The sequence below is a fragment of the Littorina saxatilis genome, linkage group LG2 (assembly GCF_037325665.1).
Source record: "Littorina saxatilis isolate snail1 linkage group LG2, US_GU_Lsax_2.0, whole genome shotgun sequence".
Classification (NCBI taxonomy): domain Eukaryota; kingdom Metazoa; phylum Mollusca; class Gastropoda; order Littorinimorpha; family Littorinidae; genus Littorina; species Littorina saxatilis.
In genome coordinates this window covers 98028904-98055440 of record NC_090246.1, presented here as the reverse complement: position 1 = coordinate 98055440, position 26537 = coordinate 98028904, and the positions used below count along the sequence as shown (strand labels likewise).

General features: G+C 42.4%; 1 protein-coding gene across 1 annotated transcript in view; it reads right to left on the bottom strand.

Annotated features, from left to right (window-relative positions):
* Positions 1–26537, bottom strand: part of LOC138960280 (serine/threonine-protein kinase SMG1-like) — an 86422-nt gene that overhangs the window by 9629 nt on the left and 50256 nt on the right. The window contains exons 40-67 of the mRNA XM_070332104.1: positions 26391–26485; positions 26084–26182; positions 25389–25545; positions 24752–24847; positions 24357–24457; positions 23817–23970; positions 23327–23446; positions 22639–22916; positions 21937–22110; positions 20816–20915; positions 20080–20220; positions 18488–18592; positions 18133–18218; positions 17713–17848; positions 17202–17301; positions 16448–16546; positions 13645–13763; positions 11562–11636; positions 11037–11222; positions 9852–9953; positions 8837–9010; positions 7916–8033; positions 7344–7426; positions 6157–6407; positions 5577–5742; positions 4848–5024; positions 1764–1888; positions 786–864 (exon numbers count right to left, since the gene is read on the bottom strand). Coding sequence (XP_070188205.1) covers positions 786–864; positions 1764–1888; positions 4848–5024; positions 5577–5742; positions 6157–6407; positions 7344–7426; positions 7916–8033; positions 8837–9010; positions 9852–9953; positions 11037–11222; positions 11562–11636; positions 13645–13763; positions 16448–16546; positions 17202–17301; positions 17713–17848; positions 18133–18218; positions 18488–18592; positions 20080–20220; positions 20816–20915; positions 21937–22110; positions 22639–22916; positions 23327–23446; positions 23817–23970; positions 24357–24457; positions 24752–24847; positions 25389–25545; positions 26084–26182; positions 26391–26485 — 3696 coding nt within the window. The remainder of the gene's footprint in view (positions 1–785; positions 865–1763; positions 1889–4847; positions 5025–5576; positions 5743–6156; positions 6408–7343; positions 7427–7915; positions 8034–8836; positions 9011–9851; positions 9954–11036; positions 11223–11561; positions 11637–13644; positions 13764–16447; positions 16547–17201; positions 17302–17712; positions 17849–18132; positions 18219–18487; positions 18593–20079; positions 20221–20815; positions 20916–21936; positions 22111–22638; positions 22917–23326; positions 23447–23816; positions 23971–24356; positions 24458–24751; positions 24848–25388; positions 25546–26083; positions 26183–26390; positions 26486–26537) is intronic.

The following is a 26537-nucleotide window of genomic DNA, read 5'->3' as shown; positions in this document are numbered from 1 at the left end:
GACACGGTGAGTTTATTTGGAATTATAGTCCTTTTCTCATGGTGTTAAGAAACTCTGGACTTTACAACACAAGACAAGCTGAGTTTATTTGGAATTATAGTCCTTTTTTTCATGGTGTTAGAAACTCATGTGAGGCCTTTACAACACAAGACACGGTGAGTTTATTTGGAATTATAGTCCTTTTCTCATGGTGTTAAGAAACTCTGGACTTTACAACACAAGACACGATGAGTTTATTTAGAATGAAAGTCCCTTTCTTTATAATGGAAAGAAAACTTGTGAAGGGTTTGTAACATCTCTATCTCTTCTGCGTGTAGAATATGAAGCATCTGCTTCCTACCTCATGTTTCTGCAACCACAAGACTATCAAGAGTGTTATTTTACTTGCAGTAAGCACTTCAGTCTGGTCATTAATAATATTCAACTAAGCCCCAAAACAAAACTAAATCAAATGTATCGATTGAACATTGGAATTTTTGGTTTTTTTTAGCCATGTGACGTCAAAATCTGACACAGATTCATATTTGGGCAGCTAGCCGAGACAACAAAAGAGTGCTTGTTTGTGAGCGTTCAATCTAACAAACATAAAAGATATTCTAACTAAAATCGATTGATACATGAATTTGGAGGAACACTGACTGTCTTGATCTGTGTAAAATGTCATATTTTGGTCAAAAAAAATTAAAAAAAATTGATGTACTGTAAAACAACAACAAAACTGCAAACAAACACTCAAACAAACCAAAGCCACTCCAAGCTACACAGTTACATTTGCCAAGACCCACCTTGATCTCAAGAAGTTGCAGCTCTTGTTCGGTGACTGAAGTGCTGGTGGATTCCAGCATAAGGCAAGACTCGTAACACCTGCCACACGGGAAAATCATTTGAACTTTAAATGTCTAACACTTTGATACAAGTAGTATTATTACCACCGCTTCAAGCAACATCAACAGGAGCTGTCCAAGGAAAGCATTTTGCAGAAAGTGTGTCAAAATGTGTATGCTTGGAATTAAGTCTTTTCCTTCATGGTGCCAGACACTCAGGTGAGGACTTTACAACACAAGACAAGATCAGTTTACTTGCTCCCATGAAAAATGTTTTACAGAAACTGAGTGAAAGCATTTTATCAAATGCATCCATCCCATTTTTCGTACTTGCTACAGGATTACACATACATTTTTCAGGGAAAAAGAAAATAATTAGGTCTGTCATTCTGCTTTACTCACAACAAATATCTTCTTTTGTACACTTCTGTATTTGCTCCATTCACTTGGAATAATAGGCCGTGAAAAGTAGAATATGCGCCGAAATGGCTGCGATCTGCTGGCCGATGTGAATGCGTGATGTATTGTGTAAAAAAAAATCCATCTCACACGGCATAAATAAATCCCTGCGCCTTGAATTTGTGCGCAATATAAATTGCATTAAAAAAAAATTATATAAAAAAAAATCCCTGCACTTAGAACTGTACCCACGGAATACGCGCGATATAAGCCTCATATTGATTGATTGATTCAGGGCTCAGACATGAGAATAGAAAATGATGAACATGTCGAAATAAGGCAACATGATTTTCTGTTTTTCTTCACTCTAATGTAAGAGAAGAAGGGAAATTAATATAATTTGTTGCTTACAGCTTCAAAATCAAATGAATAGGTCAATTGTCCACATCCAACATGAACACATAGAGAGGTACAAAAGTAGGAATTCCTCCCCACTGAACCATTTTCCTGAGTACTGTCTGAAAGAGTCGCAGTCCTGACCTGTTGATGAGAGACATGAAGCCTGTATCCACAGTGACGGCCTCCTGGGTGCGTGTTCTCCATGCCTCAAAGTGAAGAATGCCCTGGCAGATGTTCACCACCTCCGACACAAGCTGACTGTCGTCCTGCAAAAATGGAACATGCATACAGCCTTCCTCAAGATGCACCGTCAAACAACAACAGGATGAAAGTCACTTCTTCTTCTTCTTCTTCTGCGTTCGTGGGCTGAAACTCCCACGTACACTCGTGTTTTTTGCACGAGTGGAATTTTACGTGTATGACCGTTTTTACCCCGCCATTAAGGCAGCCATACGCCGCTTTCGGAGGAAGCATGCTGGATATTTTCGTGTTTCTATAACCCACCGAACTCTGACATGGATTACAGGATCTTTTCCGTGCACACTTGGTCTTGTGCTTGCGTGTACACACGAAGGGGGATAAGCCACTAGCAGGTCTGCACATAAGTTGACCTGGGAGATCGGAAAAATCTCCACACTTAACCCACCAGGCGGCCGCGACCGGGATTCGAACCCTCGACCTTCCGATTAAGAGGCCGACGTCTTACCACCCCGCCACAGCGCCCATCAAAGTCACTTGTTCATAAAGCGCTTTGAACTTCGGATAAGGCGCTATATAAATAAAGAGAATAATAAAATAAAGAGAATAATAAAAAAAAAAATAATAAAATGTCATGCTAGATATTTATTCTCTCAGGTGCCAGGAGATTAGTTCTGCATAACTCTCAGTAACTCTATTGCATTTGTTGTATGCTTGTAGAGCGCTTACTTCCCTTTGTTTCTTGAACTTAAAAATGGTGCTCTGCCTCATTTTTTCTTTTTTTTTCTTTTCTTTTTTTAAAGATTCTTACAACAGCTTAAAGCAGTCTTGAAGATAGCTGATAATTCTCATGGGTGCTTTTCTGTATCTTACTATTTCTGTCTGACAGTCTAAACATTGAAAACAGACCCCCTACTTTACGGGTGGACTTCCCAAGTTCAAGTTTCAAGTTTTATTTATTCCAATAAAACCCCGTGAGGGTACATGGAAAATTAAAAAAACACAATAAAAACACATTTCATTCAACACCAAATAAAAGGAACTAAAACAAAAAGAAATCAGACTATGTACAGAAAAGGGAGTTGAGGGGTGAGGGAGAGCAAAAACAATACAAGAAACAATTCAACAATAATAATAATAAATAATAATAATAATAATAATAATAATAATAATAATAATAATAATAATACAAAAAATAATAAAACATTACAAGTGCAAAGTGATTACAAACATTTCTTTACTATGGGAAATGGGGGGAAGGGAAAGGGGGGGGGGGTGATGGGTGGGTTAACATAAGGACAAAGATACTATTACAAACAACACAAAACAGATAACGGAATATAAAGCTAAAAGAGAATTAAATTTTACTCGTTTCTCAAACAGTCCATGACAAGTGTCATGAACTTTGCGAGTTTTAGCAATAAACTCTTTTTTGTAGTGGAAAAAAGCTCTCTGAATTTAACTGAATTGGGGCGGGCATAATAATAGCACCGTAACAACTGTTTTCTATAATTGGTAAAGAAAGGACATACAAAAATATAATGGAACTCGTCCGCAAGGTCACCTGATGAACATTTGTGACAGATTCTGTCTTGTCTGGGAATACCAAGAGTCCTACCTTTTTGTATAGGCAATTTATGATTCAGTGTTCTAAATTTTAAAACAGCGTTTGCTAAATTAACCGGCAGGATGGACAAGTACTTTTCAAACTCAAAATTCTCTTTATACATTCTATAATTATAATAAAACTCATTGTTATTTATTTCTGAATGCCAGGTTTGGACAAATTGGTCTTGTAGCCTATTTTTCATCAGTGCTTTGAAAGTATTAAAATAACCACCATCCGTTACATTATTGATAGTTTGATTGTGCCAAAAATCACTAAAGCCTAACTCATTTAGAACACCATGGACAGAAAGCAAAAATTTTGACTTGTATACACCAGATTCATACATTTTAAACAAAAAACGATATGTCACACAAGAAAGTTTGTCAGAACCATTAGAAAATGCAAGTTTGTACCAAAAATTCAACATACAACATCCTCACTCTCCTGACCCATGTTTCTAAACATTTTCAAAGCTACGAAACATATCAGTCAGGTGGGTGTGAATGAAAAATGTGATCAGTACCTCCTTGTGGCAACAATAACTCACGCTTTTGTTCTGATCAGTACCTCCTTGTGGCAACAATAACTCACGCTTTTGTTCTGATCAGTACCTCCTTGTGGCAACACTAACTCACGCTTTTGTTCTGATCAGTACCTCCTTGTGGCAACAATAACTCACGTTTTGTTCTGATCAGTACCTCCTTGTGGCAACAATAACTCACGCTTTGTTCTGATCAGTACCTCCTTGTGGCAACAATAACTCACGTTTTGTTCTGATCAGTACCTCCTTGTGGCAACACTAACTCACGTTTTGTTCTGATCAGTACCTCCTTGTGGCAACAATAACTCACGCTTTGTTCTGATCAGTACCTCCTTGTGGCAACAATAACCCACGCTTTTGTTCTGATCAGTACCTCCTTGCGGCAACAATAACCCACGCTTTTGTTCTGATCAGTACCTCCTTGTGGCAACACTAACCCACGCTTTTGTTCTGATCAGTACCTCCTTGCGGCAACAATAACCCACGCTTTTGTTCTGATCAGTACCTCCTTGAGGCAACACTAACCCACGCTTTTGTTCTGATCAGTACCTCCTTGTGGCAACACTAACCCACGCTTTTGTTCTGATCAGTACCTCCTTGCGGCAACAATAACCCACGCTTTTGTTCTGATCAGTACCTCATTGTAGCAACACTAACCCACGCTTTTGTTCTGATCAGTACCTCCTTGTGGCAACACTAACCCACGCTTTTGTTCTGATCAGTACCTCCTTGCGGCAACAATAACCCACGCTTTTGTTCTGATCAGTACCTCCTTGTGGCACCAATAACTCACAGTTTTGTTCTGCCACACACTCTATCCACCAGCTAGATACGCATACATGTGTGAGATACATTAAAGAATAAGCGTGTCTGTTACCTCCAAGACTTGTGTTCTGGCAGTGCTGGCATCCTGGAAGTTCTGCAGAGTGACGTTAAGCGAAGGGTTGGCCCCAGCTGCCCAGCGAAGTCTCTGCATGACGTGACCCTCCAGGGCGGAGTAGCGCTCCTTGCAGTTTGTGATTAGTCCTGCCTGTGATGACAGCGATGACAGCATCTGCACAGGGGGAGAAAATTGGTAAGTTTATTAAAAGACTGAGAGATTGGACAGATTACTATTGACCATCTCTGTTGTTGTCTTAAAGACTGAGAGAGAGAGAGAGAGAGAGAGAGAGAGAGAGAGAGAGAGTGTGTGTGTGTGTGCTTGCGTGTGTGCATGTGTGTGCTTGCATGTGTGTGCTTGCGTGTGTGTGCTTGCGTGTGTGTGCTTGCGTGTGTGTGTGCATGCAACTGCATCCATCTGCTTTAACAGACCTCTCTCTCTACACCCCCACCCCCCTTCCACTAACCTATACCCTACCTTCAGTTCTTTCCCCACAGAAGGACCCACATATAAAGACAAACTAATTAGCAAACATATATTGCTAAACCTTTATGCGGAATTCCCCTCCAATACAACCTCCCAATTCTGACGATGTTACATATCTGGCGTGAAAAAAACCTGCAAACATCCTTCAGTCAATCAACTTGTCTTCTCTGGTTACACCACTGCCTGTAAATCTTAACAAACAGCTCCAGCACAAACTTCACCCATCCAATTCCCCCTCACCTTTCTGATGTCGGACATGAGTGCGGCCCTCGTCTGTGGTGGCACGGACATGTTGGGCCGGGCAGACAGAGCCAGGGCATCCTCGTGCAGCCACTGGAATCGAGCCAGCGTGCCCTGCCAGCGCTGGTACACTGCTCTCTGCAGTGCGATGGATACGTCCAGGCGTCTGCAAGAGATGAGCAGAAGATCGTAGTTGCTTCTTGATGTTAAAAATACCACCTAATTTGTGTCTCTTATCCTTTTAAAACCCCGTTTTCTCACATTTTCTGTTCATAACCTCTGCTGAGTTTGAGGGAGAGGAAAAGAGTTCATGAAAAGAACAGAATGTTTGCACAGCTTGTGTCGTTTTGGAGAAGAACCCCACACCAGAAGACTTCCCACTGAAACCTAGGCCACTTTATTTCTTTATTTGCTGTTTAACGTCGTTTTCAACCACGAAGGTTATATCGCGACAACCTAGGCCACGTCACTGTGCATAAGGAATATCTTGAGCAGAACCCCACAAAACAAGAGTTTCCCATCAAAAGCCAGGCCACTGCACGGTGCAAAAGGAATATCTCGAGCAGCTTAAAAGACTCACTTTGCCAGGTCCAGCTTTCTCCAGGTGCAGTCTTGAGAGGAGGCCAGAGTGGTGGCTTGAGTCAGGTGGGTGTGGGTGAAGTGGCCAGCCCTCAAGTTCCCCTCCACGGCCTTCTTGCACATGTCTTCCAGGGGAACCTTGGCCGTGGCGCCAACGTCCTTCAGGGCCACCTCCGACTCCACGCTCAGACCCAACGTCTCCACCAGCACGCACATTATGCAGCCCAGCAGCTGGGAGGGGAACCCGATCATCTACAGAGGAAAAGGAAAACGATGAGATGAATCGAGTGGACACTGCGCCAAACACACATCAGGGCTCATTTTTCACTGTAATGCTCACGATCATTTGACTCAACTTAAGGTGGAGGTTAAGTCAACTAATGCGTAAGTCACTATCACTATTGATTATCTGCTAGAGGAAGTATATATATCAGGAAAATATTAATTATGGCCGCCATTTGCATTTCATATTTTCCAAAAAATCTACTTTCTCTAGCAGATAATCAAAAGCAAACATGCGAACTAGGGTACATAAGGATGTAGATTGACTGTTGTGGTGATACCCTCCTCACTGCCAGGTTACAATTAGTCACAGTATGTACCTAAAGCGGAAACAAATTAATTACTTCATTCATAAGCGACAATCACATTTGATTCCTTTATACATGGTGAGATATCAAAGGAAAGTGCTGAGTCTTAGGAACGAAACGGTATCAAAAGCAAGAGAATTATTCAAGGAACAAAGACGCACTAAGCAATTGAAAACTGTGACTTTCGTACGTATTAGTTGACTTAACCTCCACGTTAATTACTACTCACAAAAATTGTCACATTTTAAGGGGCGCTACTCTTCCATACGCCATAAAAACCCTGACAGAGTTATTTCCGAACATCGTCTATATGTTTGAGAAATTCATGTCTATAATGGTATCATACGTGAAGCACATGTTTATATTACGTAAACAACTGATGCTCTCCTCAGAATATTGGCAGTAAAATGTTCTAACAACAGAAAAATAATAGCTGAGCAGAGGTTGATGCAAGATCCCTGACCAAAAGTTAACTTTACCATTCTCTCCACAGCTCACCAAACAGGTGTGCATCTGCACTAAAAGACAAAATCTATTCAAAACAAAAATTCATTCTTGTATAAATTGTATAGGCAATCAACGGGTACTTCTCATTTACCTGTTTCCTGACAAACTCTGCGATGAACTTCTTGATAGGCCTGGCCATCTGGTCGTCATCAAACACAGCTCCACCGTTCAGCCCTGTACACCAGAACACATAAAAAGTGAACTTGGGAAAACATGCAGAGGAATGTACAAAACAGCAGCAACAGAAATCAAAAAAAGAAATGCGCCAGTCAGAATGAACACGGTTGATCAACACACATACCGTGAAATTTCCAGACTCACACAGCCCTTTCACAATATAACAAGGCTGAAAGTGGTCCCACAACTTTACCAGCAGTGACGGAAAAACACTGTTGCTGTTAAGCCTCTGGCGCTTCATTTTTCCAGTTACAGCTTGTTTGGTTCATAAACTATGTCTGACTGGTAAATTTCCCGAGCTACAATTCAAAGGCTAAAAGAAAAGGAAAAAAAGATTTAACTCTTGGAGCTGTAATAAAAAGACCAAACAACACTGTACTCATGTGTACTCTTAGAGCTGTGTCAAGAAAGTTACAAATGCCTAAAAAAACCCAGATGAAGTGGAAGAAAGAGGACTCATTTTCATGTGATGTTTGAAACACGTACCCTGCAAGGCAGCAGCTAGCTGTGTGACCATGTGGAAGAACTCCTGCATGGCCTGAAGACGCTTGAGGAAGAACAGCGATGACAGCAGGCTGCGAGTATCTGATGACCACAGGGACAACTGCACACAGTAACAGTTCCACACAAATAAATACACTATCCTGCATTGTATTCTGCTGCTCATTCTGGAACTGAATGAAGGGTGGTTCTTTCTTTCTTTATTTGGTGTTTAACGTCGTTTTTAACAGTTCAAGGTTATATCGCGACGGGGAAAGGGCCACTTGTTAATTGTTTCTTGTTCACAAAAGCACTAATCAAAAAATTGCTCCAGGGGCTTGCAACGTAGTACAATATAAATATGACCTTACTGGGAGAATGCAAGTTTCCAGTACAAAGGACTTAACTTTTCTTACATACTGCTTGACTAAAATCTTTACAAACATTGACTATATTCTATACAAGAAACACTTAACAAGGGTAAAAGGAGAAACAGAATCCGTTAGTCGCCTCTTACGACATGCTGGGGAGCATCGGGTAAATTCTTCCCCCTAACCCGCGGGGGGAATGAAGGGTGGTAATGTTGTGAACATCATGGCAGTTTACGCCATGAATCATGATTTTTGTTGTTGACAAAGCAATCTTTAAGATTCTGTATGAATTAAAGTGTGAATGAATACACGTTGGAGCAAGCACACTACACAGCTACAGAGGGACAGAAATACAGTCTCTCTCTCTCTCTCTCTCTCCCCTCTCTCTCCCCCCTCTCTCTCCCTCTCTCTCCCTCTCTCTCTCTCTCACGTGGTACGCTGTCTCTCCCCCCCTCTCTCATGTAGTACGCTCTCTCTCTCCCTCTCTCTCTCTCTCACGTAGTATGCATGCACTTATGCACACACGCATGCACGCTAGAGGAACAAACAACATTACCTGCAGAGCTCGTGCATCTCGCACAGCGTCCACTTTGCCCCAGGCAGGTAGGATGTCAATGGCCGACACGCAGGCCAGAAGCTGACTAAACTCGGTGTCCAGGCGAGAGAACAGCCCGTCAAATCCCATCAGCAGCATCTGACCGGGGGTCAGTTCAGCACCTGCCCCCTCCATCTGAAACAGTCACAAATCAACTGAAGACATGGGTTCGCTGTAAAGTGGAACCCTCTCTAAAGACTCCCCCCCCCCTCCCCCCCCTCCCCCCCCCCCCCCATATTAAGTCTTTCCCCCTGTTAAGACCGCGCTTTCTCAGATTTCTTGTTAATAACCTCTTTAAATTACCCTCCTTTTAAGTCCACCTCCTTTTTAAGACCTGATTTTATCAAATTTGTCGAGGTCTTAAAGTTCCTATGTCCTTACAAAACTTGTGAGGCACCAAGGAAAGGCAAACAATTGACAAACACATTCAACACAGAAAGGTCCAGGTCAACTGACACAGACAGACATAGATACACACAGAAAGGTACAGGTCAACTGACACAGACAGACATAGATACACACAGAAAGGTACAGGTCAACTGACACAGACAGACATAGATACACACAGAAAGGTACAGGTCAACTGACACAGACAGACATAGATACACACAGAAAGGTACACAGGCAGGGAAAGTATACCACATTCTCTCTCTCTCTCTCTCTCTCTCTCTCTCTCTCTCTCTCTCTCTCTCTCTCTCTCTCACACACACACACACACACACACACACACACACACACACACACACACACACACACACACACACAGTGACAATCACGCATGCATGCAAACAACAACAACAACAACAACAACAACAACAACAACAACAACAACAACAACAACAACAACAACAACAACAACAACAACAACAACAACAACAACAACAACAACAACAACAACACACACACACACACACACACACACACACACACACACAAACACGCACGAACACACACAAAATGTGAATGGTGTTATCACCTGAGCCATGCCCCGGCCAGGATGGTCAAAGCCTTGCAGCAGCTGGTTGAAGGCTGTCTGCATCTGCTGCACTTTCTTCAGCACCTCATTGCCACCCTCATTCTGTGGATGAAAACAAACCACATTCCTCATTTGTGTATGGTTCCCCCGCGGGCTATGTGTTCAATGTAGATTCACAGTATCATTCCTGCTCCTGCATCCACATAATATAGATGAAGGGAGTGGGCAGAAAGAGAGCGAGAGAGGCAAAGAATAGAGTGGACGAGAGACAGAAAGACAAGAAAAGCCGTGCCACTAAACAATTTTCGTAAATAACTCCGTCGGGTTTGTATGGGTTGTGAAAGAGTGAACTCCCTTGCTTTTCCTCGGACAAATAAATTCACATGTTCTCCTGTCCACTTGTTTCCGGCACACCCCTCGCTAGTGATTGGCCCCTCCAATGTTTGTCCGAGTAAAAAGCCAAGGGCTTTCACTCGTTCACAACCCCCACAAACCCGACATGTTTTTTTTTTAAATTCGACAATTCGAATTACACTTGACAAAAGTTGATGTGTGTCTGGTTCCCTAAATAGCTACATGTACAATGCAGACTCGATGGATTACATTCACATAACAGAGAGAAAAGAAGCAAGGGAAAAGTAAGGAGCGAGGCAAAGAAGAGTGGATAAGAGAGAGCACAAGAGAGAAAGTTGTGAAAATAAAATGCCTATGTTTTCCAGCGAATAGCTGAAACCAAACAAGCAACACAAAGACAATTTTCTGCATCTAGTTTTGTCTGTGTATTTAAGCAGAATGTTGTCACCTCTCAACTCCATGTCAAGAATAATTCAAAAGAATGTGACAGTCTTCGTGAGAAACTTGGATATTTACCATCACCCACATCCTTTCATTCAAATTATAAGTTTAGAACCCAAGTTCATTCATGCAATGCATGCCCAAATAAGACACAAAAACTACTTTCTTACTTTGTATCATTTTGTCATTTTTAATTACAGTTGGAATGTGAACAAAGAAACAGGAAAAGCCTCAACATTTTCAAGTTTTGATCCTTTCACCAAAGAGGATAACTGCTGTTATACAAACAAAACAAACAAGTTTCATTACAGCAAACAGAAAACTCAAATTTCAGTTCAAAACTGTACAAAACCTTCCCAAATTTGATGAATTTAGCAAACCACACCATACCTGGATTCCAATGATGACGTTCCTGTGCATGATTTCCAGCTGAGCCACCAGGGAGTCCAGAGGCTGGCTGCTCTCCCCTACCAGACTCTCCAGCTGGGAGAGAGCAGAAAGGATGCTGGGCTCCTGTGACTGGATCAACTTGAGCGTCTCAGGAAGGATGATGGAGCGGAAGTTCATGTGAAGGTCCTGTTGAAAACAGACACAATTCTAGTCAGCTTTGACTCTACAGCATAGGGGGGAACAAACAGTAAACTTTCTGGATATTGTACAACAAAATAAGAACTTGTTAGGCAACTGAGAACAAGAATAGCAGCAATAGCAAACAAAAAGCCTACTGGCTCTGACACAATGCAGGTACAGAATGACTCAATCCAAGAAGGATCTGTTCTCACTAATTTCCTTTACATATGGCCAAACTTGCACTCAGCCTTCATTTTGCTATGGTGTAAAGCAACCAAGGGCTATTTAAAAATTATTTGAATTCCCGACAAAAGATGAAAGTCCTCCAAGGTAACAACTGCTCACCTGAACGGCGACGTAGACGTTGTAGGTGGCACACAATGCTGAGTGCAGGTCTCTGAACTGTTGTACTTCTGTCACCTGTAAAACCACAGTCAGTGTCACATTGTAAGGCAAAAAACATAACTTCAAACACTGAAAAAATATGGGTAAAAGGCTGTGAAATTGCACAGCCAGACTGTCAACAAAGAAATTAGATACTAGGGCTGGGAGAAGGATGGGAATAGACAAATTCCGAAAATATGTCTGCCAGGTTTATATGCGTTGTGGGAGTGACCCTTTCTTGCAAAACCTCTGCCAAACATTGGAGGGGCCAATCACTAACCAAGGGAAAGTGGGAAACAAGTGCTCCCAGACACACCCCTAGCTAGTCATTGGCCCCCAAAAAGTTTGGCACAAGTTTAACAAGATAAGGTCATTCGTGCACAACCCATACAAACCCAACGGAACTATTTTTTTTTTTTTTTTTATTTTTTTTAGCTTAACGCCCAGCCGACCACGAAGGGCCATATCAGGGCGGTGCTGCTTTGACATTTAACGTACGCCACACACAAGACAGAAGCAGGGTTCCTGCAGGGCAGACCTGATACAATTCAAGGAGTTTTCAAGGACATTTCCAGGACCAAATAAATGCTTTTCAAGGACATGATTTTCCCCAAATCGATTTATCCGATGCTTCTACAAGCCAAGCTATGACGGCTTACTAGTGCCAAAACCTGGGGTTACCCATTATCACGTGAAAATTACTAATTAACCCTGTCAGTTACTGTTTTCACTCGTTAGTTACTCATTTTCACGGGATAATTAGTAATTTTCAAGGGAAAATGACTAACTTTTAGTTTTGGCACTAGCAATCCGTCAGGAAGTGAGCCAAAACTAAAATTTAGTAATTAACAGGTGAAAGTTAGTAATTTTCCCGGGAAAATTAGTAATTAACACGTGAAAATGGTAAATATCAAGGGAAAATTACTAATTTTCCCTTGATAATTACAATTATGAGGTTTTGGCACTAGTAAGCCCTATGACGGCTTACTAGTGCCAAAACCTGGGGTTACCCATTATCACGTGATAATTACTTATTAACGCTGTCAGTTACTGTTTTCACCTGTTAGTTACTCATTTTCACGGGAAAATTACTAATTTTTAGTTTTGGCACTAGCAATCCGTCAGGAAGTGAGCCAAAACTAAAAATTAGAAATTAACAGGTGAAAGTTAGTAATTATTCCGGGAAAATTAGTAATAAACACGTGAAAATGGTAATTATCAAGGGAAAATTACTAATTTTCCCTTGATAATTACAATTATGAGGTTTTGGCACTAGTAAGCCGTCATACCAAGCTTTGTATTTTGCATTGGCAAGCCATTGACGATTGAAGACGCAGTTGCCTTTCCCCATTTTCCACGCTAAGACACAGGAAGAGATATAAAAATGCCACTGCGGTTCTCCGCGTCTGCAAACTATTAGTCATTCCGTAGTTGTTTCCCTTGCCAACTTCCGGGAAGGGAAGCAACTACGGGTGACTAGTAATAGTTAGTTCGTCTGCTTTCGTTTTCACTCGATCTTTTATTCTCCCAAAATGTGTGTACTGTATTTGACGAAAAAAAAGGGGTTGCATTTTTTTTTTAAATAAGACAAGCTGCTGACGAAATGTATAGGCAACAATTTGGAAAAATCAAGTACTTTTCAATGACTATTTAACAAAACTCTATTTTCAAGCACTTTTCAAGGCCTGGAAAAGGTTTTCCAATTTTCAAGGAGTTTTCCAGGGTTCAAGGACTCTGTACGAACCCTGCAGAAGTCGCAGCACAGGCTTCATGTCTCACCCAGTCACATTATTCTGACACCGGACCAACCAGTCCTAGCACTAACCCCATAATGCCAGACGCCAGGCGGAGCAGCCACTAGATTGCCAATTTTAAAGTCTTAGGTATGACCCGACCGGGGTTCGAACCCACGACCTCCCGATCACGGGGCGGACGCCTTACCACTAGGCCAACCGTGCCGGTCGGAGCTATTTTTGAAAATCATCTATTATAGTTCATGAAGTCACGATAACACGCACAAACATTTGCATAGAGCAGTACTTACCGTGGTGTTTCTCTCCAGAGTGTTGAGGAAGTGGTTGACATTGCCGCTGATGCTACTCAGCTCCTCTAAGAACCAGTCCCCATCGCGAGATGTCAGGTCCATCAGTCGCTCGCCTGCAGCTGCAAAGAGACATAAATGTACAAATAAAAGAGAACCTGATTTCCAAAGGCAGTCTTATTCCTTAAAAGTGGGAATGACAATATGGCCGTGCGGTGTATGCGAGCGCACGTAGGAAGGCAGCCTCGGTCTGGCGCATGACCGTTTAACCGGTCAAGGCCTTTTTTTTTTAGGGTTGCTCCCCTTGTTACCAAGGTGATGCGTAGTACAGCGTTCTAGCACTAAACTGAAGTAAATTGCTATATGTGAGTTGGGATAAGATATGTAATCTAATGCCTACATAACAGACTGCAGTGGAAAAAAAAGAAAAAAAATACACACATTAGCACATCTTCACGAAGCTTCAGTGAATCAAAACAATGGTGGGGTCTTAAATTGTGGGGTCTTAAATTGTGGGGTCTTAAATTGTGGGGTCTTAAAGAGGGGTTCCACTGTAACCAGACCTGTTTACCCCCTCAAATGAAAATCAGGAATGCAACTGGTACTTTTCCGTAATTTGAGGCATCTTTGAGTAATCTTTTTTATCAACCATAAACCAGCTTGAAAACGATGAAACGACACGTTAATTCGCGCGCTACCATGCAAAACAAGTACAAAATTGTTAACCATGTTTAACAGTACACACACAGAAGCTCGATCACACACACCACAAACACACAACACCTGATATATATGCAAGTTAACAAAGACAAGTTTACTTTATCTAAAAAAACAAAACCAAAAAAAACAGTATTCAGGGGCGGAGCAAGAGAGTTAGAGGGGGGTCTGGCTGAAGAATTTTAGCTATTTTATTAACAATTTGTGGCTTATCCTTGATTTTAAACATGATAAACTGGTGTCAGCAGCCACTCATTATTTCTTATAAAGTTAGTATTAAATAATGGCAATTTATCTTCATTGATATCTGCTCCGGACAACAACAAAAATTTCACAGACAGAAAATGTTTTAATTTTTTTTTCTCCACAGACTGAATTTTTGTGTTTTTTGTTGCTTTTTTGACAGCAAGGGGGGGGGGGGGGGTCCGGAACCCCTGTAACATCCCCCCCCCACCCTACTCTGCCCTTGGACTATTTACAGCCAAGATGCATGTGAACAAAACCACCTTACATTCTGTCACATCAGACATCCTGCATTAAAACCAGTCATAATAACTCTCTCCAGAAGCTACTTTTAATTTTAGAGGACCGATTCGTTTATTTCATTTAAAAATTTTGTTGTAAGTTTTTCGATTCAAAGAACTGTGATCTTTGCTATATTGGAGAAATATTAATGGAGATCAGTTTTAGACTCAGAAAGACTTGAATTTCGGCAACAGCGCAAGTCACTGATGAGCGCGACCATAGACCTACATCTATGTCTCTGGCGCGACTGACCGTAGTGAGAGATCGGTTCGCAGGTCTGGGAGATTCTGTGGAAGTAGAGACCTAGGTCAAATAAACTCGATGCGAAGCAGGCTCATGTTTTGCCAAACATAATTTCGTGTTTTTGTTTGTTTCCATGTTCATTTGTGTACTGCGTCTAACCTCGGGACACGTGCCGCGACGTGACTCGTATTCTAACTGACTTAGCTTTGTTGTTGCACTGATCTCAAGTCGATCACCAAAATGAATGTGGTTCGCTCTTCTTAAACTTCACCAGACACAGCCACTTGACTTAATAGTTTTGCCGATATTTCTGTACAACTTTCGCTTTTTTGGTTGGCATTTCGTCCCCACAGAGATCCTATATTACCCTTCGGACCAATGTCAATCTCAAAACCGCGGAATCCGACAAATACCTTGCTGTGCACATGCGCAGAAAAGGCTGTTTCGGTCAGCCTTGAAATCACAGTCCTGGTGACTACCACAATTTCGACTTCGAATTTTCACGCACGAAAAAGGTTCTCTCGACCGCAATTTCCGGAATTTTCGGTAGATTTCCGTAATACCGGAATTTAGACCCCAAATCCGTAATAATTCCGGACAATCCGGGAGGGTAAACAGGTCTGTGTAACCCATTACAGTAGCTTGCTCGAGGCTCTCGCTGTTTTGAGGCTAAACAAACATCTGCTTTTTGGTAAGCCTGTAACAAACAAAATTACAACCATTATGGTCAATTCTAATGCCTAGTACCTCTCTGGGCCCTCAGTCGGTAGCGCGCTGGATTTGTATCCAGTTGGCCGCTGTCAGCGTGAGTTCGTCCCCACGTTCGGCGAGAGATTTATTTCTCAGAGTCAACTTTGTGTGCAGACTCTCCTCGGTGTCCGAACACCCCCGTGTGTACACGCAAGCACAAGACCAAGTGCGCACGAAAAAGATCCTGTAATCCATGTCCGAGTTGCTTCCTCCTAAAGCGGCGTATGGCTGCCTTAATGGCGGGGTAAAAAACGGTCATACACGTAAAATTCCACTCGTGCAAAAAAACACGAGTGTACGTGGGAGTTTCAGCCCACGAACACAGAAGAAGAAGAAGAAGAAGAAGAAGAAGAAGTACCTCTCTGGAGCTTAAAGTGCTTACAAAGGAGTTTAACAAGCCATGCAAATTTTTTTAAATTATGAGAAATATTATATGTACTAAATCAAGACTAAATCTTTGCATATAAATATGCTTTTGCTTCCTGCCACTGCTGAAAAGGGTGAAACCGACAACTGAAGATGACCCACACAAGCAGCCGTATGAAGCATCACAGATGCATGTTGTACTTACAAGAAGAGGCAGACTCCATGAGGAGGAAACGCTTGCTGAGAGTTGACAAGGCACTGACCACAAAACCAATCAGGCTCTTCTCTCCAGCTGTGTCAGACTCTGAAACCACATCGTCATCATCATCATCATCATCATCATCATCATCATCATCATCATCATCATCATCATCAGCAGCAGCAGCAGCAGCAGCAGCATCATCATCATCATCACAGAAATATCATCATCAAAGAAATCAATTGAATGCTGCAGAAACAAAACACCATAAATGAATATGACAATAACTTTATGTGTGTCCATCTCTCGTGCATGCGTGCGTGTGTGTGTGTGTACGTGTGTGTGTGTGTGCTATCAAAGCGCGTGCGTGTGTGTGTGTGTGTGTGTGTCTGTGTGTGTGTGTGTGTGTGTGTGTGTGTGTGTGTGTGTGTGTGCTATCAATGCGCGCACGCGTGTGTGTGTGTGTGTGTGTGTGTGTGTGTGTGTGTGTGTGTGTGTGTGTGTGTGTGTGTGTGTGTGTGCTATCAATGCAATATATCACACAACAGAAAACATTGTCTTGTACAGTGGAAACCCCTTTTTAAGACTTTGATTTTTCAGATGTTATGTTGATAACTTTACCTCCATTTTAAGACTGCCTCCTTCTTAAGACCTGATTCTCTCACATCAAGTCTTAACAAAAAAAAAGGGGGGGGGGGGTGTCCACTGAACCTGTAAACCTATATGGCAACAGCACTCACAAAATAATAAACTCTCTTACCTTGCAGAAAAGCCTGGATAGAAGCTTCGGCCTCTTGCAGTTCAATCTCATGGGCCACTGCAGAACCCGAGACATCTTCTCTGGCCATCCTCTCCAGTAACTGTTGAGAACGCATCAAAAACACTGAGCTACTGTCACCTTTCACTTCGAGCAAATGTTGAGTACTCATCAAAAACACTGTGAGCTACCCTCAGCTTTTGCTTCATGCCACCGTTGAAATGGTGAAGCCGACAACCAAAGATAAAAGTTCATCTGTGTATCATTATTATTTATTCGTTGAGTTTTTGGTTTTCAAGCTCTCTGCTCTCACAGTTCATCTCACCCTCTCCGGATGATTTTTTTTTAAACTTTTTTTTTTTAACAGTAATCACATGATTTGACTGGTTGGCTTGCCAGCATGACCATTTTCTCTATGAGAGTCAGGGTTTATAATTGTACAGAGATATAAGTGAGGATAACGGCTTGCGCGATTGCTGGTAAGAACAGATGCAGGATGACGTTGTGCTCTAACCTTATGCAGCTTGCTGTTGGCGTCAGAGATGACAGTCTCCAGACGTCCCTCTGTCAGTAGCACCAGCTGACTCTGCGAGCTCTGCGACACCTGTGGCCCATACTGATCCTGGAACCTTGACGTGACCTCTTCACACCTGTTGTAAGGTAATAAACTCAACGGTAAGACAGTGCCCTGGAAGTGTACAAGGAGACAACAGTTTGCAATGTGTTCTGTTTTTCTCAGCTAGTTACTGGTGCCCAAAATCTACCTGAAGAAAAATGCACCTTACAACTTACCTCACACAAGTTAAATTCCGCTTACCAGTTTCTTTCCTGAAATCCAATGATGCTGCTAATTACTTTCAGTGGGATGATGTCCCTGTTGTTATTACTGTTTTTGTCCCTGTTGCTTAGACAGTTGTGATAAAGTCCTACTCACCTTGTGCTTGAGAAGTTAGTTATCAGCTCCTGAAGGAAGCCAAGGAACATGTAAGCTCTGCTGTTGTTGGCAAATGCTACACCAAACTGCAACAAAAAGAACAAATTATTCACAAAATACTTCAGTCATAGCCCAAACAACACAGTTTCAAACAATTCAGGAGACAAGACTCTATCCCCACACCCAAAATGAAATGCTGCCCAATTGACAATTTTAAAAATTAACTCTGTGAGGATTATTAGCGGTCTGGAAGAGTAAGAGCCACTTTACCTCAGACAAGCTTTTCATAACATCCGGACAATGTTCTCCCATCAAATGTTATTTATTCTGAGCAATACTGGAGCGTGAAACAAACCTGTGCAACGATAGAGCTGTAGCTGTGAAGGATCTCAAGGGTAGAGTTGAGCAGACTCTGGCGCTGCTTGATCAGTCCCATCATCTCCATTTCTAGCTGTTCAAACTGCACCAAGCAAACAGAAAATGTCATGTTCTAGCTGTTCAAACTGCACCAAGCAAACAGAAAATGTCATGTTCTGTCTGATCAAACTGCACCAAGCAAACAGAAAATGTCATGTTCTGACTGTTCAAACTACACCAAGCAAACAGAAAATGTCATGTTCTGACTGTTCATTCAAACTGCACCAAGCAAACAGAAAATGTCATGTTCTGACTGATCAAACTGCACCAAGCAAACAGAAAATGTCATGTTCTGTCTGATCAAACTGCACCAAGCAAACAGAAAATGTCATGTTCTGTCTGATCAAACTGCACCAAGAAAACAGAAAATGTCATGTTCTGACTGTTCAAACTGCACCAAGCAAACAGAAAATGTCATGTTCTGACTGTTCAAACTGCACCAAGCAAACAGAAAATGTCATGTTCTGACTGTTCAAACTGCACCAAGCAAACAGAAAATGTCATGTTCTGTCTGATCAAACACAAAATGTCATGCTTTGTCTTTTCAAACTACACCAAACAGAAATTGTCATGGTTTGCCTGATCTGGCTTATTGTTTTACACTTTCTGTTTCTTTGTAAACATAACCATGCTGCTTTTAAAGCTAACTTTTTTTTCCCCTGACAGACCATGTTATGTTAACAGCCAAAATGATTTAGCAAAGGCACAGTTTTAATGATCTGTCTTCGGTTAAAACTGCAAGCATAAAACACACACACGCACGCATGCACACACACACACGTATTAATCAAACTAGGAGTAGAGGGGTTTGATTAAGATACAGAAAGAAAACAATCAGCCATCAACCAGCCAACTAAACAATCAGCCATCAATCAGCCATCAACCAGCCAACCAAACAATCAGCCATCAACCAGCCAACCAACCAATCAGCCATCAACCAGCCAACCAACCAACCAGCCATCAACCAGCCAACCAACCAATCAGCCATCAACCAGCCAACCAATCAATCAGCCATCAACCAGCCAACTAACCAATCAGCCATCAACCAGCCAACCAATCAGCCATCAACCGGCCAACCAATCAATCAGCCATCAACCAGCCAACCAATCAGCCATCAACCAGCCAACCAAAAAATCAGCCATCAACCAGTCAACCAAACAATCAGCCATCAACCAGCCAATCAGCCATCAACCAGCCAACCAAACAATCAGCCATCAACCAGCAAACCAATCAGCCATCAATCAGCCAACCAAACAGCCATCAAAAAGTCAACCAACCAATCAGCCATCAACCAGCCATCAACCAGCCAACCAAACAACCAGCCATCAACAAGCCAACCAAACAATCAGCCATTAACCAGCCAACCAACCAATCAGCCATCAACCAAACAATCAGCCATCAACCAGCCAACCAATCAATCAGCCATCAACCAGCCAACCAATCAATCAGCCATCAACCAAACAATCAACCAGCCAACCAATCAATCAGCTATCTTCAAAAATCTACCTAACACCTGGCCTTTATACCAACCTGTGTGATGTTTTTGGACTGGCCAGCACCCTGTAGGAAGTCTGTGGCAGCGGTGAAACTGGCTGGCCCCAGGTTGTGAGACTTGGTGATCTCTGTACACAGCTTCTGGAAGGGTACCCCTTGAACCGACTCGATCACAGCCTGAAATAAAGAGCACCGCACATTTGTTCTCTGAGCATCTGTGATGTATTTAACTACTCTGAAGGTTTTGATGTCCTAAGTGATAGTACAAGTGAGTTACTGAGTGTGTCAGAACTGCAATGCAAGGATATAGGCTTGCATCATGCACATGCAAATGTGTGGAAATTATTGAAACAAAGCTGTCTCATTTCAGAGAAGCTGAGGAGTTGGTGGTAGTTCAGAAGGAGAGTTGGTGGTAGTTTAGGAGCACACATTAAATAAATCGTTCTTTTCCCATGTAGTATATGTGTTTTTCTTTGCTGTTGTTGCATTTTTACTTTGTTTTTGTAGTTAATTGGTCGTTCAACTGTTGTCAATGGTTAGACCTTTTACAAAGCTGTCTTTGAGCTACCATACCTTGACAGAAGACATAAACTGTACAATACCCACATCTTTTCAACACTCCTAGAAGACACATTTACAGAAGTTCAGCTATAATGAAATTAATTTTGGTTCTTTTGAATCCAACCGGTGGACAGAGGAAAGAAGTTGAAAGAGAGGAGCACATGAAGTGTTTTCCTTGTTCACCTTGCGTCTTTCTGTATCACACACTCACCTGGTGCACTTGGTGCCAGTGAGAAAACTCGGCCACCTTCTCGTCCACAGCTTGCAGAACTTCGTCTTTCGTTCCCTTCAACACTGCATAGTCTCCATATCTGAAATGAAAAGGCGATTATGGTGAAGGTGCTTGACATTGATAGCAGTCTGGTCTATCTTGATGTGCAGCAGTCTATTTCTCCAAAGAGATCTGACATGCACAGACTTGCCAGTTACATCAGTGTTACAGTGTTCTTCCTGCATTCACTGTCCTTCTTGAAAAGTGCAGGTGATCAGTTTTTATCCCCTGCCTCACAAGCAGCTGCATTTTGCATTATTTCCCACCTCAAGACCAGCTGCAATTTGCATTATTCCCTGCCTCAAGACCAGCTGCACTTTGCATTATTCCCTGCCTCAAGACCAGCTGCACTTTGCATTATTCCCTGCCTCAAGACCAGCTGCACTTTGCATTATTCCCTGCCTCAAGACCAGCTGCATTTTGCATTATTCCCTGCCTCAAGACCAGCTGCATTTTGCACTATTCCCTGCCTCAAGACCAGCTGCACTTTGCATTATTCCCTGCCTCAAGACCAGCTGCATTTTGCATTATTCCCTGCCTCTTAAGCAGCTGAATGTTGTATATAAGTTTACAGTGAGTTCTATTTTTCGAATCCTATTAATTTCCCTCACAGAAACTCAGGTTGCTATAGCATGTCTCCTTTTCATGTTAATATTTTCCAGGCCACTGGACCATCACTTTGAACCTAGACCATTATACCCATGCACCCGAACACATCATTTTTGCTTGATATTATAAAGCACGAAGAGCACAGAGAAACTCTTGTGGTTCCTGCCATATACGCATAGCTGCCAACCTTCTGAAGTCAAAATCCAGAAGCCAGGGGGTCCATGGGGACCGTTTAGTCTTGAACATGAGCAGGCAGAAGTTGTACAATTCAGGAGATTCCCGGAAAATCCGGGAAGGTTGGCAGCTATGTATACGCCATCATTATTCAGTCACACAAGGTGCTGCAGTACATCCACAGACTGACACAGGGCGCATCAAGCATCGTCTCACGAGATTACGCTATGCCAATGATTACCATCATTGAATGAAAACACAGAAAACGTCATTCTCACCTGTCGCTCAGGGAGTACAGACAATGTGAAGGGTCGGCCGCAGCAGCCAGCAGCATGACTTGCAAGTCGTGCAGCGAGCTGAGGGTTTGCTCCGTCGACTCATAGTGGTCCAGTGCTGACAGCCACAGCTCCACACCACCTTGGAGTTCCACCACTGATGCCAGGGTGTCCTCTCTGCAACAAGAGACAGAGCGTGAAATCTAAAGTCTAAAACCTACATTGGACATACACAATGGAATCTACATGTGACCAAGTGCTTGAGACTAGTATTTTTCTTCTTCTAAAAAGCAAGTCATTAAGCTGTATACACATACACACACACTGACAGAGAAGCTGTCACTACATCAGGACACAGAGGAACCCCCCTTTTACAACCCCCCAATTTAAGACTCCCTCCTTTTTAAGACCTGGTTTTCGCAGACTTTCTGTTCATAACCTCTGTAAAATTACCCCCATTTTAAGACTCCCTCCTTTTTAAGACCTTGTTTTCTCAGACTTTCTGTTCATAACCTCTGTAAAATTACCCCCATTTTAAGACTCCCTCCTTTTTAAGACCTTGTTTTCTCAGACTTGTGGAGGTCTTAAAAGGGGGGTTCCACTGTACATGACACTACATCCAACCAAGCACTGAGCGTGAAACCCGCCCTCAGCAACAAGATGCAACAAAATACGGAGACACCACCAAAACTCTTCAACCCTCACTTGTTCTTTCTCCAAGCGTAAGACATCTCAGCACAGCGGATGGCAAACATGCTGAGAGTTATCTCCTGCTCCATCTCTTTCTTGGTTTTTCCCGCTTCGCTCCCAGCCCCAGCGGCTGCCATTTCACCGCCGTAGAAAGCTCCAGTGTAGCCGCCTTCGTTGCCTGTTGTCCAGTCCACGAGGGGATCGTAAACAAACGCCTCCAGAAGAGTCAGCAGAGTTTCCCGCCCCTTACGCATGGTTTTCAGGACATGCTCGCTTGACAGTCGGAAAATGCCCTGCACATCGTAACAGATGGAAGAGAAATTGTCAAATAACGTTTACTGAAATAAGTTTTCTTGGGCAGATTCTCATGCAGTCAACTTCACAACAAAATAAACTTTTAAAATGTGAAATGTACAAAAATATGGGTAACCACAGTTGAACGGTTAAATGTGCGTTGGTAGATGCATGTTGATTTACAATAAACCGAATAACTGAAGTTATCACTTAAGTTGTGCACAGTTTTGTCCCCAGCATTTTCTTCCAATATGTATTCTTCTCGCAGCAAAATGTCAGCGTCAAGCTGAACCTTTTATTGGGGAAAATATAGCCTGAATGCAGCTGCACATTACACAAAACACTTGTGCAACTCTCACTAAAAACAGACATACAGTATGCACACACACACACCACAAATCAAACTTACCTCCACCCCTGTGACCCCAAGAGCAGTCTCAATGTTCTGTGTCATGCGGAAAGGAACTCTCTCTGGTACTCTCAGGTTCTTCCCTTTCTCAAAGCACACGTTGTAGTCAATGTGCACCACCTGAAACCACAACAGACACTTATGGAGACTGAATAAAATTACAGCAAACTAGCCAAGTTTTGACATCTTTTCACTTCTGTGTCCTTTGGTTACAGTTCCCTCTTTTCCTGCATATAAAATATACTGCGATTCAATAGTACCTGAATCAAAAAGTGAATATGACTTGAATTATTTTTCACATGGCAAAACCATACTCAGCGCAAGTACATCAGCATAAACAAAAAGTATCTGCAAATTTCAAAGCTTAAACCACTGTTAAAACCCACCGCTCATCAACCGCAGAGACAGACAACAACAAAGTGGAGGATGAAGACAACAAAACCAAGCCTAACAAAACAAGAATATACAAGAAAAAACAGAGACAAATCACCTCTCCCGTGGCAAGGTCAACCAGGACGTTGTCAAGGTGACGGTCACCCAGACCAATGATGTATCCAATCATGGACATGACGGCAGTGGAGCGGGAGTAGGTCTGCACCATGTGCCACCACTCCCCTGCCCCCGCACTGGCACACCACAGCTCCCTGGAAGCAAACACAATATTATAGTTCGGAGAGTAAATAGTCTGACACTCAATTCTTCAGTGTAAAGCAGAACCCCAAGAACCTCCAAAATCAGAGAAAATAAGATCTAAAAAAAAGGGTGGATCTTAAATTGCAGGTAAAGGTATAGACTTCGTGAACAACAGAATCTGTGAAAGCAAGGAAAGACTAGGTAAAGTTATTTCAGAAAACCCTAGGGTTTTACATGAATTTGTAAAAAAAATTAAAAAATCAACAAAAAAGAAATGTAATAATTGAACAGCAGGGTCTTAAACAGTGGGAAGTCCCATATCAGAAGGGTCTTGAGAGCGAGGTTACACTGTATTATGTACTGAAAGTGTTATCTCATGCGAGAACTGCCAACTTACTTTGCCAGCAGGTCATCTGGTGTGTCGTCCATCAGGTCTTCCAGCACTTTCCGCAGAGTGGACAGCGGCCATTCCTTGCGATTCTCTGTCGTCTCCAACCCCTGAGGAAAAAAACAAAACTTGAATGAGATATCTGATGAACCAAGGGAAGTAAGCGCTCTAAATGCATACGACGTGTGTTATGAGTATGAGAGAGATATTCTGAACCATTCTCCTAGCACCTGAGAGAATAACAAGCATTCCAAGAATTTCATCCTCAATGAATGAGATAGTTTAAAACTATCTTGATTTCATCCTGCTAAAATACACAGGTTGAAACCAAAGCACGGCTGTTATTCATGCTAACCAACCTGTTCCATGGTCTGGAAAGAAAAAACAAAGAAGTGAGATCTCACCTTCTCTTTGAGTGCGGGGGTCAGTTTGCTGTAGAACACTTCGCTGGGTCTTGCCACTGCCACGGGGGCGTTGCTCTGGTTGGCCGTGGCACCAGCCTGAGAAACATTACACCAAGCAAAATTGTGAAATCATTATTTGGTGATTACTGATTTCATAATTCTTACTTCGATTGGGATGAAGCCAGACAGATTCTCTTGATATCTTTTGGCGCAAAGTAAAAAGTGGAACAATTTGTAAAACAGAACAAGATTTTTTGCCCAGTTACCAGCGTGACTCTCCCTCTCTCTGTCACTCACACACACACACACACAGAGAAACACACACACACACAGAGATTTATTTTCTGAAATCACAGAAATCATACCATGAAAGCAGTCATCAAGATATCTAAGAATCACCATTGGCAGCATCAAGAAATCAATGTCTAAAAATCACTATCAGACAGCCATGCGCACACCACCCGTCACATAATAGCCGATGGCTCTTGAGACGAATTAGCCACGAACAACACCCAGTGGGCATCCAGATCCAGAGCACTGCAATGCCCCTGTGGCTGTTATCGCTGACACCCCTTTTCAAATGAGCTAAAGATCGCAACTCCATCAGAAGTGCTCATTCCATGAATCATAAACTCACTCTGAGAGTCTGAGCATAGGCCTCCCTTTGCTGCCATTTCTTGTAGAGTCCAAAGAGTGGAGTGGCCCCTTCCACCCACTGAATCAAGCCCGACCGTGGTCCCAGCGGTGTGACAGAGTAGTGCCGTGCACGGTACTGCATGCGCTCTCCCTGACCCCTGCGACACCATCATACAGCCATGAAGAATGATCAAAGCAAAATGCTCTATGAGAGGTTGAATGACTAGACATATGATGAAAGACATAGGCAAGATTACTCCTTGCACAAAGCGAACGACAAGAAGAAGACTCCTTGCACAAAACTGAACAAAGCATAACAAGGAACCCAATGCAAAAAAGAGAGTTGCGTGCATTCCTGTGTGTGTCTCTGTGTGTGTAAGTGTGTGTGTGTGTGTGTGTGTGTGTGTGTGTGTGTGTGTGTGTATGTATGTGTGCACGCATGTGTGTGTGTGTGTGTGTGTGTGTGTGTGTGTGTGTGTGTGTGTGTGTGTGTGTGTGTGTGTGTGTGTGTGTGTGTGTGTGTTTGTACACTTATTCTTTGGGAAGTGCATGCGTGAGACTGCTTGCATGTGTGCGTGGATGTGTGTTATCAAGGAGAAAACATGTAGATTTTTTTCCTCTTTACATTAGAGCTTGTGTCAGCGTACAGTATCAAGGGGGTTGTGGGTCTGGGGGTGGGGGTGTTAGAGTACATACTTGCTGGCGCTGGCAAACATGTTGTTGACAATGGACAGAAACTGCATGATCCGCTCGTCCAGGTGGAGGTCCTCCAGGCCTTTGAATAGGTAAGGGTGTCTGCACACACAAAATAATTATTAAACCTTTTACCCCAAAACACAGGCAAAGAAACAAGACTCACGACTGCACGTAACAGGCCATTCCTGGCTATATAAACCCCAAAACCGAAGTTACATTAAGGTGTATCTAATTGGAAAGGGTGAAATTCTAAATACACACTAAAAACGTAAGTCAAGCATGTTTATCTTTGACAATCAAGTATTACCTTTTGCCGTCAGAGCCAATGAAGACCATTTTCTTTGGCTTGGTTTTTGTGGGCAGAATCTGTACAGTGTTGCACACTTTCTGGATTGTCACCATCTGAAACAGTATATAGTAAGTTATAGGTTAAAACTATTAACTCATGTAAAGT